This window comes from Centrocercus urophasianus, unplaced genomic scaffold (assembly GCF_019232065.1).
Source record: "Centrocercus urophasianus isolate 14NV4802_14NV808 unplaced genomic scaffold, USGS_Curo_1.0 seq_13, whole genome shotgun sequence".
In the NCBI taxonomy this organism is placed as follows: Eukaryota; Metazoa; Chordata; class Aves; order Galliformes; family Phasianidae; genus Centrocercus; species Centrocercus urophasianus.
In genome coordinates, this window is record NW_024884475.1 from 25,329,748 (window position 1) to 25,346,317 (window position 16,570).

Sequence of the window (16,570 nt, forward strand, 5' to 3'; positions counted from 1 at the left end):
ACCTTGTTCAGAGGCATGGATTCAATTGTTGCGGATGAAACAATTTTTTTCTATTTTCATAAAAAAAAATTTTGTTCTGTTAATCTGATGAACAGACTGTAGCTATTTCTCAGTCCTGTGGTTTTGAAACATCTAAGCAGAATACTTTAGCATATGAAGAGTTGCATTATTTGTTTAAAATATGTATTTTTTAAAAAAAAAAGTACTAAAGAAAATTTCAGTCACCTCTTGGCTAGGAACTTGAAACGTCTTGCAGCATATGGAAAAAGACTTAAGAAGTAACTACAGGATTGTTGTGTTTTTATTTTTGTAATTCTTACAGAAATGTAATTATCTTAGTTTTTACTTTTTTTCAAAAACAGTTGAGTTCTTGTCACTAAATCTCCACTGAGGTGTACCTCAAATTCTTGTGCAAAAAAAAAACCCCCACCCAACTGATTTGCCCTTAATGCAAAGCTGTAAACAGCAAGAGCCTTACGAAGAACAAGCTTGTGAAGATGCATTACCTGCCACACTCCAGTGTTTGTATTATTTTTGGCATCTTTTCAGTCTGAGTCTGACTTTTTTTTTCTATGCAAGATACAAAGCTTCAAAATGAGTGCCTATTTGTTACTATGAAAACTACAGCAGATACAAAGAGCAAGATCTCAGCTACAAAACACTATTTTTCAAAATAGGCACCATCATTTGCTATGTGTTCTCTCCAATGAGAGCCTGCATGCTATGCTTGTGCACCAGTGGAGGTGACCTGCTGTTGCTGTCACTACTACTGAAATGCACCACTCAGTTCACTGTGTTCACACTGTTTCATCTCTATAAATGTTCAGCAAGCATCTAGGAATGTCAGTGGATGCCATTTTTTCCAAATGGAGGAATTCAGTGGCACACCTTTGCTTCATATGTACTTCCATGTCAGATGCTGTTTTGTAAGCCTGCCCCTCTGCTGCCATCTGTCACGTGGCAATAACATACAATAGAATACTGGCAGGAAGGTTCAACTTTCTATAGTCATACCACTGATACTGCCTCTGATGTTATGGGCCAACAGAATAAAATAGGAGGCATTACTTTCAGAGCAGCCCTAACATTTTAGTCTTCTGTTTCTCTGAACGGGATGCTGTCTTTGAGTTTTTGAACCTCTATATTACATCTGCATTGTGCTTCTAGAATTACTGTAATACTTTCTCTTTAAGGGTCACGATCAGAGTTCTACTCTTGCCCAGCACTCTGTAGAATTGACATTACCCAATCACCACCCATTTCATAGAGATTTGCTTCGCTATGCAAAACTCATGGAGTGGCTCAAGAACACAGATTATGGAAAATATGAAGGGTTAACAAAGGTATGTGAAGTGTTCATTAATGCTACAGAATTTACATAGTAGACTGTTTTGAAATTTAAATGAATTATCTGTGACTATGTGTGTACTCTTTTAATATTCCTTCATGCTACATTCACTGTTCTCTTGTTTCTCTTTGGAATAAGAAATGTCATGTTTGATATTTGTTGTATCCTGTATTTTTTTTTTCCCAAGATGCTATGAAGTATCATTTGACACTAACTTTTGTGTAAAGCAAGTTTATCATTTTACAATCTAGTAAGATAAATAACTAAGATGTTTTCATGTTGATGTGCTTGTTCACCTTTTGACATTTTATCTTAACAGACCTTATTCTCTTCATTTCATTTGACTATCAAAAACATCAGAGGTTTCTTGTAAAGCAGATCAAATAGAAACATCTTAGCTTTGTGTATGTGTAATTGTTGACTATCTTGCGTAAAAATCAGATGATGTGGAAAATGTGTTTAGGTAGACATCGGTGGAAAGTTGTTCCTTAGCAGAATGAGCATTCTTTTATTGAAGTACTGTCATTCTTGAAATTTCAGTGCTAGAAGATTTAAGTCGGACTAGAATCTTTTAAGTAGTTGTTCTTTTAGCTTCAGTTTAAGGAAGCTGTTAAATAGGTGACTGACATCTTTATGGACTTCTTAAAAAATAAAAAAGTTAGGATGTTTTTATGTATTATATATGCTAACAAAATTCTGAAGTAAATAGGAGAAAAACATATTGGGTCTTATTTGTCTGTGAATAAGAAATTATAACCTTTGTACCAAACAATCTAAACAACAGAAAACTTTCAAACTCATTACAGTTATTGTGCCAATTGTTGTCTTAAAATTCAAGATTTTTTTTTTTTTTTTTTTGGCAGTGTTACAAACATAAATTTGGAATTCTTTGAGTCTTACAGTAAGGACACACAGCTTGCGTATCCTGAAGTTTTTCGGGTCTTTTGTTTTTGTGCTGAAGGTGTAATTAAGGAGGGCAAAGGAAGCTGTTTAGGAGTGGCATCCTATATTGAGACTGTGAACAGTGGAGCCAAATTCCACCCCCATTCTACTCTTGAATTAAATTCCATAATTTCCACATGTAATCCTGCTTGTATGTATCACATTATAAGTGGTTCCTTGCAGAGGAGCAGTAGTTGTTTCTGGGGCCGTGTTAGTATATCTGTAAGGTCCAAAACAGTCAATAGTTATTCAGTAGAACTTACAATCACACAGTTATGTTTTATTTTAAGATCTATTTAACTGTAATCAAAACAAGCAAGTATATATTCCTGTTAACTAATTTTACATTTTTCATTTAAGAATTACATGGATTATTTATCACGTCTATATGAAAGGGAAATAAAAGATTTCTTTGAAGTTGCCAAGATCAAGATGACAGGCACAACCAAAGAAGGAAAAAAGTTTGGTAAGCTTCTAGGAGGCATATATCTTTCTTTGATTTTTATTATTTACTTAGAAAATACTCATTGTAACATCTTGGGGCAATTTTATGATGGTCTAAATTGTTCACTTGTTGCAAGATGAAAGTTGGGTAAGAAATATGATTGATATTTTTCTAGCTTCCCCAAGGCCAAAGAATTACAACTGAATTATTATGAAATGGAGCAAGTTGGAAGGATAAGAAATAATATTTCTCAAATTTTAAATTTACACCCAAGTTTTTAATAAATTATCACTCAGTTTTATTACTGTAACTATCCTATTTCATTACTGTAACAAATTTGGAAAATCAGCTTTTGGAGTTAAGGAAAGACTGAGCAGCACGTGTGTTTATATATGTTTCTTCTGCTATTCTGCTTTTATTAAGACTTCAGGTAGATTTTGAAGAAGCTATTTTTAATGTTGATTCTACATGAACAAACTTGTGTGAGATTTGCTATGTAGTCATAGATTCCATACTTAGTAACTTGTAGGTCTTCCTGTTTAAAGGAGTATGTGTTCCTCATAAAGTAAAGCATCTAGTATGAGTATAGAAGTGAAGCTTTAAAACAAAACTGAGTAAGTAGCAACAGCAGCATAGAAATATATATAATTGGCTATACTGTATTTTCAAATGCACAGGTTCAAAATGTTGAAGATATTTATATATGTCACAGTTTGCCTGTTTCCAAGCTCTGAATTCAAAAGTGAAGTGCTGCTTGAACTAATAAGTTATTTCAAGCCTACTTTGGGTTCTGCTGATGTTGGAGAACAGAGGAAAGTAATGAGAGTACGGAAGGGGGATAGTGGTGAGGCTTTGAGTAAGGGGGAGTGGGCAGCTGGAAGGATTAGTCTTGGCGAGCTATTGGACATGGAGGACAAGCGGTGCCATGATGTGACACTGTCAGAACAGTTGAATTTCTAAAGCCTGTAAAGCTATCTTACTAGTAGAACTGAACACTTCTATAAATATAACCTAGTATAAATTGACTTTTAAAACATTGTATCCTAGCACTTCATTTGTGATCTGTGTTTGTGATGAAATGGTTTTTGTAGCAGTTACATCCCTGATGTCTGTGAATGTTGTGATCTGGCATTTTGGAGAAAGAGGTCCTTCAATTCACCAGTGCAAGAGCTGCATTTGAGAAGCCTTCTGTTATATGTTTGTGCACATTTCAAGCACGTTTGAACTTTGCACAGAATAGTCTAGGAAGAGAGTAGCAAAGGATATTTTAACCAGTTCTCTTGGTTTGATTTCTTTTGTAATGTAACGTTTTCAGTCATACAAAGCTGTCTGCTTGTTTGAGTTTTGCTGGAGACTGACTCATATAGAAAACTTGGCCCAAGTATGCAGTCCTGTGAAAACTGGTAGGCACCAATCGCAAAGCCAAAACTAAAAGTGGAGACTCTCCAGGAATTGTAATGCTATGAATGGAAATTATGCTATTAAAATGGCTAGCAGTGGCCATGTGCTTGGGGCAAGAAGCTAATTTGGTAACGTATTAGACCAATAAAGCTTCACTCCTCGGAACTGATAGTGCTTTTATTGGTATCACTTGCAAAGATGGAAAAGCAATTTATCTGTGTTTGAAAAGCTGTTAAATGAATACGATTTCACTTTATCTAAATATCAAGTTGTGTATTTAGTTTGTAACAGCTTATAATGATGTGTAATTTCAAAACATTCCGTGTTGAATATAATGATTGCAATGCTACTGGTTGTGCATTAATTCAAAATATATCTATATATCTGCTATACTTATTAGCAAACTTTTAAGAAGTAGTGTAGGTGTTTAATGCTCCAGTTGTACTCAGACACTGAGGATGACCTGTTTCCAAGCTGTGTTGGTGTGTGTTCCTTCTTTTTTTTTTTTTTTTCTGTGCTTTGGGGATAGCACTACTCTTTGAATCCCTCAAATGCAGTGGGGATGCTGGGAGAATTCTGGCATTCTGTGCTAATGCAAGGTTCTTTGTCTGCATTTTTATGGGAAAAATAATAATAATCTGAGTCATGAGCATTCACACTTGCCTTAAATAGTCTTTTTTATTCTGATGAAGCCAAGACTTTGATACCTTAATACCACAAAATCAAGTGTGGGTAAATGTGCTACTATTGTTATACATTTACATTACGTGGCTTCTGAAAAGCTAGTATGATGCCTCTGATTGTCCTGGGCCTGATTTTTGCCTATAGGTTCTTCATGTTCTGTCATATGGTCCCATGCATTTGGAAACTGGGGACAATGAAGAAAAGGGACAAATGCATGGCATGTGCATAAGATAAATATATGTAACCTACACTTCTTTATTCAAAAACTGCCCCAAACCCAAGATTTAAAAACTAGATTGGAATTAACTTTGATTTTGACATTGAAATTGTCAATGGTGTTGGCTACTTGAGAACATCTGTTATTTAAGACGTGTTTGTTGCTCATTCTATCACAGTAGGTTCTGTTGGCTGCTCCATTTCGGGGATCCATCCTCATCAAAATCTTCCTAATACTACATACTGCTTTTAGTGTATGTATGCAAATGCCTTTTACTTGTTAGGGATTCTCTACAGGTGTGAGGAAATTTTTGCAATGCCCACTTACTGTTAATTTCTTCTTGAATTTCACCTGAGGGAAGTGTTTTATTTGGCATAAACTAGAAAAAAAACCAAAAACTTGCTATTTTTAGTATATTACACTGTTTTCATCCTCTTCAAATTTGAAGTCATCAGTTTTTGATGTGGCATGAATACAGAGATGTATTCTCAATGTAAGCACTCTGATTTGCTAACAGCAGAACTAGTTAACCAGTCCTACCTCATATACAAATGGTTTTTGCAGTACTGTGTTTTTGTTCTTATTTTATTTTTTTAAATTGAAGAGCTGGAAAATTATTTCTGACTCAGTACAAAACCGCGTAAATGCATTTAAATTTATTTGTCTGGTATCAGTATGATGATTGATCATGAAAACTGAGTCTTTTGCAATATGTACTCTTACATATAAATCCCTAATTCAGTAAACTTCTCAATTTGGGAGAACTTAATATTTTTAGCAATATGTATTTAAATATACTGTATAGGAAAAAATTTAATAACTAAAGTGTATTGTTTTCCATGTAGCTTAGATTCTCAATTTCTAGGATAGTACCTCTCCAACTAAATGTGTTTGCCATGTAGTTACTTGCTGCTTATAGTTCTTTGCATGTTTCTTTCCAGTTAGAGCTTAACTTGCATCTTGTGCATGGTTTGTGCAAACTGCATTTTAACTTGTCTTTGTCTTTGATGCTTGCAACCTAATCCATCCCAGCTACACTGCCTCGAAAAGAAAGTGCTGTCAAACAGGAAACTGAGAGTGAGTATGACTAGTTGCATTAGTTGGTATTGTCAGTGCATGTGTGTCAATGTAAAGATGTAGTGCTGCATCATGGGAAGCCTACCAAGTGCTAGAGCATTCTGTTCTGTATGAAATAAGCATTAGCAGAATCCTGGTTTTTGCAAGGCAAAAATTAAGGGCAGCCAGGATTGCCCAAGATAGAAATAGAGAAGTATTGCATGTAAAGGTTGTGTCTCTTACTTTCCCCATGCTAGTAAGTGATCTAAAAGAAGTGTTTATGCCCAAGAGGTTGTCTTAGTTTCAGACTCTTTCAGCTTCTATTGAATATATAAATTTGCACATACCCCTAGAGCAGGAAAGTCATGTCAAGATGCTAATATGGCAATTAAATGAAATGTGCAGGATTGCTTTCAAGCTTCTTTACGGTTGAGGTATGAGAAGTTTACATTTGAGTCAAATATTGATGACTTCTTGTGGTTTTGTGTTTGTTGTTATTTGTTTGTTTTGCATTGTTTTTGTTACTGGCTTTCTTCATCCTGTTTCAGCATTTCAGAAAACTTCAGACATCAAGAACAAAATGCACCTCACCCAAGGGAAAGCTCTAGAATACCAGGGAGAAATGTCTGAACACTAGTTTTGCTCATAGGGAGTAGCATCAGTGTAACAGCAAAGTTCGTCTGGGATTGTAGGTCAGACAAAATAGCTATATAGCAAAAAAAAAAAAGAAAAAAAAAAAAAAAAGTTAAAAGTGGAAAGTGCCTGTAAAACTTTTGATTTTTATTTCTTCCCCTCTTTTGAATAAAATATTATTCTTATGGCAGCTTTGTCCAAAGTAGACATTCACAAAGATCATAACTGATCTTTGCTTCCCAGCTTTCAAGGACAATACCCTAGTATTCCTGTATTTGACTTCTGTATCTGTTAGAAAAATCCTGTTATACCTCTTTCATAATTTACAATGTGGGATTAGATGTCTGAATTGTAGTAAACTTTAAAACTTGCTGAAGCATTTCACTTACTTTATAGTGAGAAAATAACTTATTTATAGGAAGAGCATTTTCAGTCTAGAATAAAGTGAGTTGTTGGATGTTTTTAACATAGAAGATCAGAAGTTGCTAGTAGTCCTACATTTGGTAATGAACCTGCTCTTGAGGATTTTATTCTACCTTTGCATCTCTCTTTCATGGTTTTTTTATTTAACAGGTCTTCATGGAAGCTCTGGAAAATTGACTGGATCCACTTCTAGCCTAAATAAGCTTTCTGTTCAGAGTTCAGGAAATCGTAGGTCTCAGTCATCCTCACTGTTGGACATGGGAAACATGTCTGCTTCTGATCTTGATGTAGCTGATAGAACAAAATTTGATAAGGTAAAGCAAAAATGTTGCATAGGAATTCTACTTACCTGTGTATTAGAACTGTGTTCCATATCCATCTCAGTTATTTAAAAAAAAGTACATGTTTTTTGAACTGGGTCAGTGTGCATTTTTAAGCAAATAGGAACTCAACTGATTCTTTGACTTTCTCTCAAGTGTTTCTCTACAAGTGTTTAGGAGTTCTGCTCCATTTTGGCAGTTTAGCCAGGACCTGAGCATGGTCCTGAAGTCTTATTTATACTGATATCACAGGAAGGTCATTGTCAGTTTTCAGCTTTAACCAACTACACTTTATTGTTCTTGGAGTATCTTCAGCACATCTATTGTGTCCTCAGCATCTATTTTTTCATTGTTATTATAATTTTTATTTTCCTGACCCTTTTGAAGTCACAAAACTCACTTAGTGGAATTAACACCTCAGCATGAGGGGGAAGGGAAGGAAGAGTACTCATTCTGAAAGAGAGATTCTTTATATATATATTTTTTTTAATAAAAATTCTTTTTTTTTTTTTCTCTCACTCTTCAAATCCTTGTTCTTTTTTCCATCTGGAAGGAAATATTGTAAGCGTTTAATGTTTTTAAATATAAATGAGGACAACAGGTAGCAGCATTTTTTTCTAGAATTAAAGTAATAGTTTTTTGTTTTTTTTTTAAATAGTCCTGTACAAGTGTTATGACTTTTTCTCACCCTTTGGGAAAATGTGAATGTGGATATATACAGAGTTGCAAGCTATTGAGCAAACATAGTGATTTTTTCATTTACCTTTTTTAGCTGAATTTCCAGAAGAGATTTACCATTGGATTTACTTGTGTGAATTATTGTATATCTTGATCCTTAAATATTTATGGAGAAATACTTATGTTAAGTAAACACTATAGACTGGACATATGTCTAACACCTGAGAATTTCAGTAGCTCATACTAGTTAAGATTAATTACTTCCAAGATAGTGCTTCATTTTACAATGAACATAATCACAATGAATATTCTTATTTCAGCACACAAGACCTGCTATTAGTTTCTGTAGCAGTTAGATACCAACTTTTTCTACACAACAGTTACCTTCTACTTGTTTTCTTCAGTGAGAGATTTTTACTTTTTGTCATCTTAGCAAATGGGGACAAAAAATGGTGGCAGAACTTATTGCTTGTTAAAATTCTAAGGTGTTCACTACAGCACAAAAGTCTGTCCTTAGGCTAAGAAACTTTCAGTTGTGGAAAAGTACTGGTTATTCCCTCTCATCCATTCAAAATAGGAAGGGGAATAACCTTAAGATGCAGGTAGCACTCTTAGTGATAGAAGCTCTGAACTGTTTGCAACTGTTTGCATTTTTATTAGGTGAAAATTGGCCTTTTAACACTTACTGAAGATAAGCAGTAAAAAAAAATAAATAATATGTAATAATAATTAAACATAGTATTTGTAACAGCTTAAATTAGTCAATGTGTTGATTAAAGTATTTGATTTCTTTAGATTTTTGAGCAAGTATTAAGTGAACTGGAGCCCCTATGTCTGGCCGAACAGGACTTCATAAGTAAATTTTTCAAACTACAGCAACATCAGAATGTCTCAGGAACAACAACGGTATGACTCTCTTTCTTCAGTGGCAGAACTTAAAAATACTGAGCAAGTCTCATAAGAGACCCATTTAAAAGTTAACTTTAGAATTTATCTGGCTAAGTGATTCTGAGTGATGAGTAGTTTCTTCTCTACTAGCAGTCTTTGGGTTTTGGCTGTCATTACAAAAGTTATTTAAGAAACTGGCATGTTTCTTTTGCCATGGCCCAATTTCCCTGTAAGTTCACACTAAATATGCTGAATTGTGATATTATGCAGGAAGGCAATGGGGAGTAATTGCACATAGTGCTGGAGAACGTGACTGGAGATCTTATACCAGAACCACGCCAACCATTGTATTTACTTTGGGGGGAAAATAAAAAAGCTGATAATTTTATTGCTTTCATTAGACATGCTTGTCAGTTCAATACAGAATTTGAGACGAACTTTCAACTTCCTATACATATACTCCTTGTTCTTACAGAATGAAACAGAGGAAATGGATGGAGGAAATTTATCTCGTTCATACATGTCTGGTGTTCCACAGACAGTGTCATCTGAGTATGTGCTGATGCTGTTTATTCTTTAAGTCTACGTGTGAATTTATTTGATTATAACATTCTATAACAAATTGTTCCCTTTTAGTGAAAATGAATGGTGAACTCTAAATTTGTAAGTAGTCACATTAATGCAACAGCAAATATATAAAAAAAAATCCTGTGTGCAGGATGAAAGTTTCTGTCTACAATATAATAAATACATAGCTGCAAAGTGAAACTAGACTCCATAATATATAAAATATGCTTAGCAAAATTCTGAATTTAAGTGTGTGGCAGCTTTCACATAGAAGATGTTTTGTTGGAATATTTCATACCTATGACTGTTGATTTTTACAGTGAGACAGCTTTCTGAAAATCATGAGACGTGCTGGTTGCAAATGAGACTTGTTACAAGCAATAAATTTATCCTAAAACGTGTATCAAAGAACACTTCAAATAATCCAGTAAACTGTCTGACTAATATTTTTCTTATATATTTTTCCTAGGAAGGACATGATTCGACAAATGATGACAAAAATATTTCGTTGTATTGAACCTGAGCTGAACAATCTTATAGCACTGGGGGACAAAATAGATAGCTTTAATTCCCTCTATATGTTAGTTAAGATGAGCCATCACGTATGGACTGCACAAAATGTGGACCCAGCTTCCTTTCTCAGCACAACTCTTGGAAATGTTTTGGTGACTGTGAAAAGGAACTTTGATAAATGCATTGTAAGTTCTTTAGTTTTGCTATTTAGGCTAACTGTACTATTATAGAAAGTCCACTCCTTTTCAATTTGATTTCAGGATTTTATAGTTAGGACTTTTTGCTTTAATTTGAAGTGAAAATGAGTGTCTTTGTTGGTATTATATTGGCCAAACTTTTTTTTATTGAAAAAAAAAAAGAAATTAACTAGCAGTTGTTTCTCTCTTCCCACTCCATTCCAGTTTTCTTGAATAATGAGCTATTTTTAAGAAATACATCCTCTTGTTCTCAAAATTTTAATTCTGTGAGCTAGCTGACTCTTGTAGTAGTTTAGAACTTTTACTGAAGTTGATCAAGTAAAAATAATAGTGCTCTGGCTTTTTTACATTCACCCCCGGGCGGGAGGAAAAAAAGCTAAAAAAAAACCTCACAGACTTAAGGGAAAATTAAAATCTTTATAATACGCTGAATAGACAGCTAGTCCATGTGTTCAGGTATTTTTTATCATTAAACAAAACACAGAGTTTTGTTAAACATTAAGATTTCATTCCTACTGCCAAAAGATTTGCCAGCTTCTGCCACCAAGGAAATTTGCTATTGTTAATAAGGCAACCTTAGTACAGATTCTTGTTTGTGTGACTGTTGCTTTTGTTTTTATTACTGTAAGTGTAATTTGAGTCCAGGCCAGTGTGGCAACACTGATCATTTATTGTCAGAGCAATGCTTGAGGTACTTTGAAGCTGTTTTTTTGTTTGTTTGTTTTTTAGCTTATACTGAGAAATAAAATTTCAACAGAAGATTAAAGAGGCTTTCTATGGCAAAATGAATTGTTTGCTGGGTTGATTCTAAAAAGTGAAGTTGTGGAATGGAAGTCTTAATTGTCACTTGTTAATTGCTTCTGGTGGATAAGTTGTGGATTCGTTTTTGTAGTTTTTTTTTCTTAATGCTAAATAAGCAAGCAGAGGAATATAAAAGCTGTAAGATCTTACTTACCTTTCTTCACAGTTTTTACTTTTAACAAATCTGTGAAGATTAAAAAGAAAAAACAGTAGATGCTGTAATTAAAAGATAAAATGATCTCCCTGATTAAATATGTTACTTTTGATATATTCATTTTTTTGTCTTACTAGTTAATATATGGTCTGGAGTTGTATTGTAGAGTCTGATTTTTGTGTTTCTTTCCTTTCAATTTTAGAGCAATCAAATGAAACAGATGGATGAAGTAAAAATCTCAAAGAAAAGTAAAGTTGGGATCCTTCCATTTGTTGCTGAATTTGAAGAGTTTGCAGCCCTTGCTGAGTCAATTTTCAAAAATGCAGAACGACGAGGAGATCTGGATAAAGCATACATAAAACTTATTCGAGCTGTTTTTATCAGCGGTAGGTCTTCTCATTTGGTGATATTTACTAAATTCATTCCTCCTACATAGGTATATTGTGCTCCATTTAATTGATAATATTTTGGGTTTTTTAAAGAATCTGTGCTGTAAAGCACATGACCAGCATTGTACTGATTTAAAAAAAAAAAAAACAACAACAAACAAACAAACAAAAAACCAAAAAAAAAAACCACCACAAAAAAACCCCAGCTCTAATTTACAGAAGTAAGGTGAAACATTTTGATAAAATGTAATCTTTAAAAGCAAACCAGCAAACCATAGATATTTCCTTTAACACATACCTGTAAAGTAACTTTTGATTATGACAGGGGGAGTGGTTCAGGACTCGGGAAGTAGAGGGGAAATAACTGCAATACTACTGGCCCAGACTGAAGTGGTTTTCTGGCTTTTCTTCATCAGCATAGCTTAAATGAGAAGATGAGATAGGGTGGAATCCCTGTCATTTGGATCTAATGCTGTACTGTTCAGTCCTTATGTAGCCTTGTGTTCTGGCTAGGAATTTGACCATTTCATCGCAGTTGAGGTCCTTTGTGTCCTAGCCTGACACAGTAGAAGGTCTCTCTTATCCCTCCCTGTTTTCCCAACTCTGATCTGGTAAACCAGAACAGTTTTGTTCTCCTGTTTTTATTCATTTATTTTGTTATTAACAAAAAAGAAAAAAAAAAAAAAAAAAGAAAAAAAAGAAAAAGCTGAAGTAATAGAAATTTAAACCCCAGAAACATTGTACTTACCTTTTAAGCAACAGGGAGACACCTCCACACTGATTTGTGTACATACCTTGAGACAACTCTGCCTATAGTGCTTTCCAACCACTGAGACTTACCTCTTTTTTCAGAGGGAAGCTAAGGAAGAGGGAAGTTCTAGCAATAAAGCTTGTTTGAGGAAACTGTAGCACAGGAGTTCTGAACACATTAGGAGGTTGTGAAGATGTGTCATTGCACAATATAATGGACTACAGTTCATAGTAGAAGTTGGTAGGACAGTGAATTTTAAAAACATTGATTGTAGCCAACTATTCAGTATTTCAGAATTTACTGTTCAAGTGATGAAACTAGGTAGACACTAATAGTCAAACCATACACAAAACATACACGTAGAATTACTACTAGGAAGAATTCAGGGAAGTATATTTTAAGAGATTTAAAAGAATTTCAGTTGAACTTAGAAAAAAAATTTCACTAGTACAGCATGAACTTCAACAAGTATTTATGATGGAGGGAGTATAAGGGATAGAAATAAGTAATGGAGATAAAACAATATCAAAATGATACGCAAATTTAATGCAAGCAGTATGTTTAATGCAGCATGGTAGTTAATTCACAAGTAATGTTGAAACAAGTCAGAAAAATGTAGTACTTCACATAGAATTAAAAATTGCAAAAAGTAAAAAACAAAACAAAACCACACTGTGGTTTTTATCACTGTGATAAAATTCCATATATTTTTTTTCTCTGCTCATCAGTTATGTTTTTCTGAATTTGGTTGTCCTCTGTGAGTTCTAAATATTTTGTTTCCCTTATCTTTCAGTTGAAAAAGTAGCTAATGAAAGCCAGAAAACACCCAGGGATGTGGTAATGATGGAGAATTTCCATCATATTTTTGCAACACTTTCTCGGTTGAAAATTTCTTGTCTTGAAGCTGAGAAAAAAGAAGCCAAACTGAAATACACTGAACATCTTCAATCTTATGTAGTCTACTCACTTGGACAGCCTCTTGAGAAATTAAATGTAAGTATACTTCAGTCTAGCTATATACTACTCTACACAATTTAAAAGTACGTATATAACTTTTTCTTACATGGTTAGTTTGCAATGTCCAGTCTATTTATCACTGCATCTACCATAATCCCTGTCTATTTTAGACTCAAGCATGGCTGCCTAAAGTGCTCTACTTTTCCCCTCACTTTTTTCCTTCCTCAAAACTGTTTATTTAATACACAATTACTTGTGTAGTCAGCACTGTACTTTGCCATGAAAAATCTAGTTTTCATCCACAGCTGTTACCTTGAAGAGCAGTTGGGAGCTTTGGAATCATCTCCCCCACCTCAACTGCAGAGACTATTACTGTCCTTTCTGATTCATATAACTGTAAGAAAAGTTCTAGGAAATTTCCATATGTCCTAAGTTGAGCTATGCATTCAACTTAATCTTGTTCTGCTCTGTTTTCCATTTTTCAATTGCTTTTTCAATAAGCAGGACTCCAGGCTTTCACAGCTTACAGCCATTTATTGTCAGAATAGTGTAAGATGTATTCTTTTCTTGAAAATTAAGATGCTTATTACCACTTCTAACTTTCTGTAGGTTGACCTGACTCTGAACAACAGCCACCCTTGAGGACAAGCAGTTGCTCCACTTCCTCTAGCTGCACTTTTTATTTCTGATCATTATGTTACATGCTAGAGAATACACTTAGGCCGGCTTCTCAGCTGCCCCAGCTGTGTCCCTTCCCAGCTTCTTGCCCAATGCCAGTCTACTGTGGAGGAGGCAAGAGGAAGACAGGATGTGTGTGGAAAGTCTGAATGCAGTGCAAGCACTCTTATGCTATAGCAGAATGCTGTGGTGTTATTGACGCTGTTTTAGCCACAAGTCCAAGGCACAGCATCATAAGGCTGCTGTGAAGAAAATTAATTCCATCCTGTCCAGAGTCAGTGCAATGCTTCAAATGATGTTACAGTGCTACGTGCACATTCATAAGCATATTTCTTTCCATTTTTTTTATGTTGATCAACATGGTGAGGAATCTTGAGAAAAGAGGGCAATAATGAACCAATACTGCTCTTGTATAATTATGATTTAAGAAGAAAATTTCCAATTTAAATGCTTTGTCAGTTTATCTGAAAGATCCAATGCTTTCCTAACCTGTGGTCTCACAAACTGAGGAGTTTGAGGCTGGTTCAGTATTAGTTACGAGGTGGTAACTGAAAGCTTGACTGCTTCTGTAGATTATGAATTTCAGTTTTACCTTATTACTTACTTAGTACTGCATTGGTTTGCTGTTCCTTAATGTATATGGATCAGCACAACTTATGTTAAAAAGAACAACTGTTGTGCATTCCCCACATTTTTGTTGAAGATGCAGTTTGACCAGAATTTTTGCAGTTTATTAGTTTGTATTTATGACAAACATTAATAGTATTATTGTTTGTTAGCATTTTTTTGAAGGTGTTGAAGCTCGCGTGGCCCAAGGTATACGAGAAGAAGAAGTAAGCTATCAACTGGCTTTTAATAAACAAGAGCTTCGTAAAGTTATAAAGGAGTATCCTGGCAAAGAAGTCAAGAAAGGACTGGATAATCTTTACAAGAAGGTAGATAAACATCTCTGTGAAGAAGAAAACTTACTTCAGGTAAACTAATTCATGGCTTAAAATCTCTTGTATGTTTGCAGAAAGGTCTTTATTTTTTTTTTTTGTATGCGTATCCTGGGAGATAGCTTCAGCAAAATTCTGAAAACCCCTGAATTTTGAACTGTTTTGTGGCGGTTTGTTTGTTTTTAATAATCCTTTTCTGATTGTATTTATCATAACAGATTGGTTTCAGGTATGGTAATAGATCTCTGAAAGAAAATCCCTTTATGATTCCTTATCTGTCCATTAGTGAGTGATCTCTATTCTTCAAAATAAGATGGAAATAGAAGGAACTAGACTGAAATGAGCCATTAATTTAGCATGAAATTTGGCTCGTACACTGCAGTAGAATATAGTTCAGCTAGACTTTTTCTGATAGTGTATTATTTAGATCTTGTATTATATTATGTAAACTTTCTTCCTGTTGTAATGACAAGTTAAGTGTGCCTTAACAGCTTTTAAGAGTGTGAATACGAATGCAGGTCTGGTTTGGGTTGCTTTCCTTGAAGCAGCCTCTTCAAGACTGACCTCTTTTTTTTTCTGCTTTGTAATACACTTGGTAGGAGTGATGTGAATATTAATGATCTTTAAGAAACTTGATAGGTAAGAAACTTTGAGAATTTTTAATGCAGTAGCTCACTTTACTGAACTTTGTTTTTGACAAGCTTTAGTTTTCATGTCACCTTAACTGGGAATAAATTAATGAGCTAATGTGTCCTGTAGTTCACATTTAGTATGCTGTACCAGTTGTCATTTCCTAAAATTTGCTTTTGTTGGCAGGTTGTGTGGCATTCAATGCAAGATGAGTTCATACGACAGTACAAGCACTTTGAAGGGCTGATAGCTCGCTGCTATCCTGGATCAGGAATTACTATGGAATTCACTATACAGGATATTTTAGACTACTGCTCCAGTATTGCACAATCTCATTAAGGTTCTATAAAGGGACAGAGAAGCTAGCAAAGTCTGTGCCTGTATGATAAGGGAATCAAACACTATAGATGCTGTTTTTTTTTTTTTATAAGGTGTATTTCAGTATGTGTGTATAGCTAACTGTTCAGTATGTATACGCTTCAAATGTTGTTCGGGGCAAAGTGAAACCTTTGGTCATTTGTTGCTCTTCTATGCACTGTGTTTGAAAGCATTAATTCCGTGAAACACTTTGTATACATTTTTCCCCTCCCCTAATGTTCAGATACTTTTATTTATAACCCCTCTTTTGCTAAAAGCAGCAAGCACTACGTGTGTAGTACACAAAAGGGTACTACCATCTCTACTAGTACTTTGCATCTTGGAGATTACACAAGCATTAAAGACTGCCACATCTCTTCCCATCCTTGTTCCAGAAAGTATGGTTGTGGAACATAAGCAGTGGGAATATGAATTCATGTTCTGAGATGTGAGGGTGGCCGTCATTCTCAATTAAAATCTGTTCATCGCATTCTTTATGTCTCTGAGGCGTGTTATTTCAGGCAGGCGGCAATGCAGAGCTGCTTCTGGGGTGATGTCCCTGGGTACTGACGGAGCGCCGCTCTATTTCTCAAGTGCTTCCTT

General features: G+C 34.7%; 1 protein-coding gene across 2 annotated transcripts in view; it reads left to right on the forward strand.

Annotated features, from left to right (window-relative positions):
- The window catches only part of EXOC1 (exocyst complex component 1), a 25,677-nt gene extending 9,263 nt beyond the window's left edge, over positions 1-16,414 (forward strand). Inside the window, exons 9-19 of one of the 2 annotated variants that reach the window (XM_042812260.1) lie at positions 1,194-1,343; positions 2,651-2,756; positions 6,070-6,114; positions 7,300-7,463; positions 8,943-9,053; positions 9,511-9,587; positions 10,072-10,300; positions 11,470-11,653; positions 13,201-13,400; positions 14,822-15,016; positions 15,797-16,414. In XM_042812260.1, the coding sequence (XP_042668194.1) occupies positions 1,194-1,343; positions 2,651-2,756; positions 6,070-6,114; positions 7,300-7,463; positions 8,943-9,053; positions 9,511-9,587; positions 10,072-10,300; positions 11,470-11,653; positions 13,201-13,400; positions 14,822-15,016; positions 15,797-15,949 (1,614 nt within the window). In that variant the 3' untranslated portion in view covers positions 15,950-16,414. The remainder of the gene's footprint in view (positions 1-1,193; positions 1,344-2,650; positions 2,757-6,069; positions 6,115-7,299; positions 7,464-8,942; positions 9,054-9,510; positions 9,588-10,071; positions 10,301-11,469; positions 11,654-13,200; positions 13,401-14,821; positions 15,017-15,796) is intronic. The other variant, XM_042812261.1, reaches the window with a different exon arrangement.
- Positions 16,415-16,570: the final 156 nt, after the last annotated feature.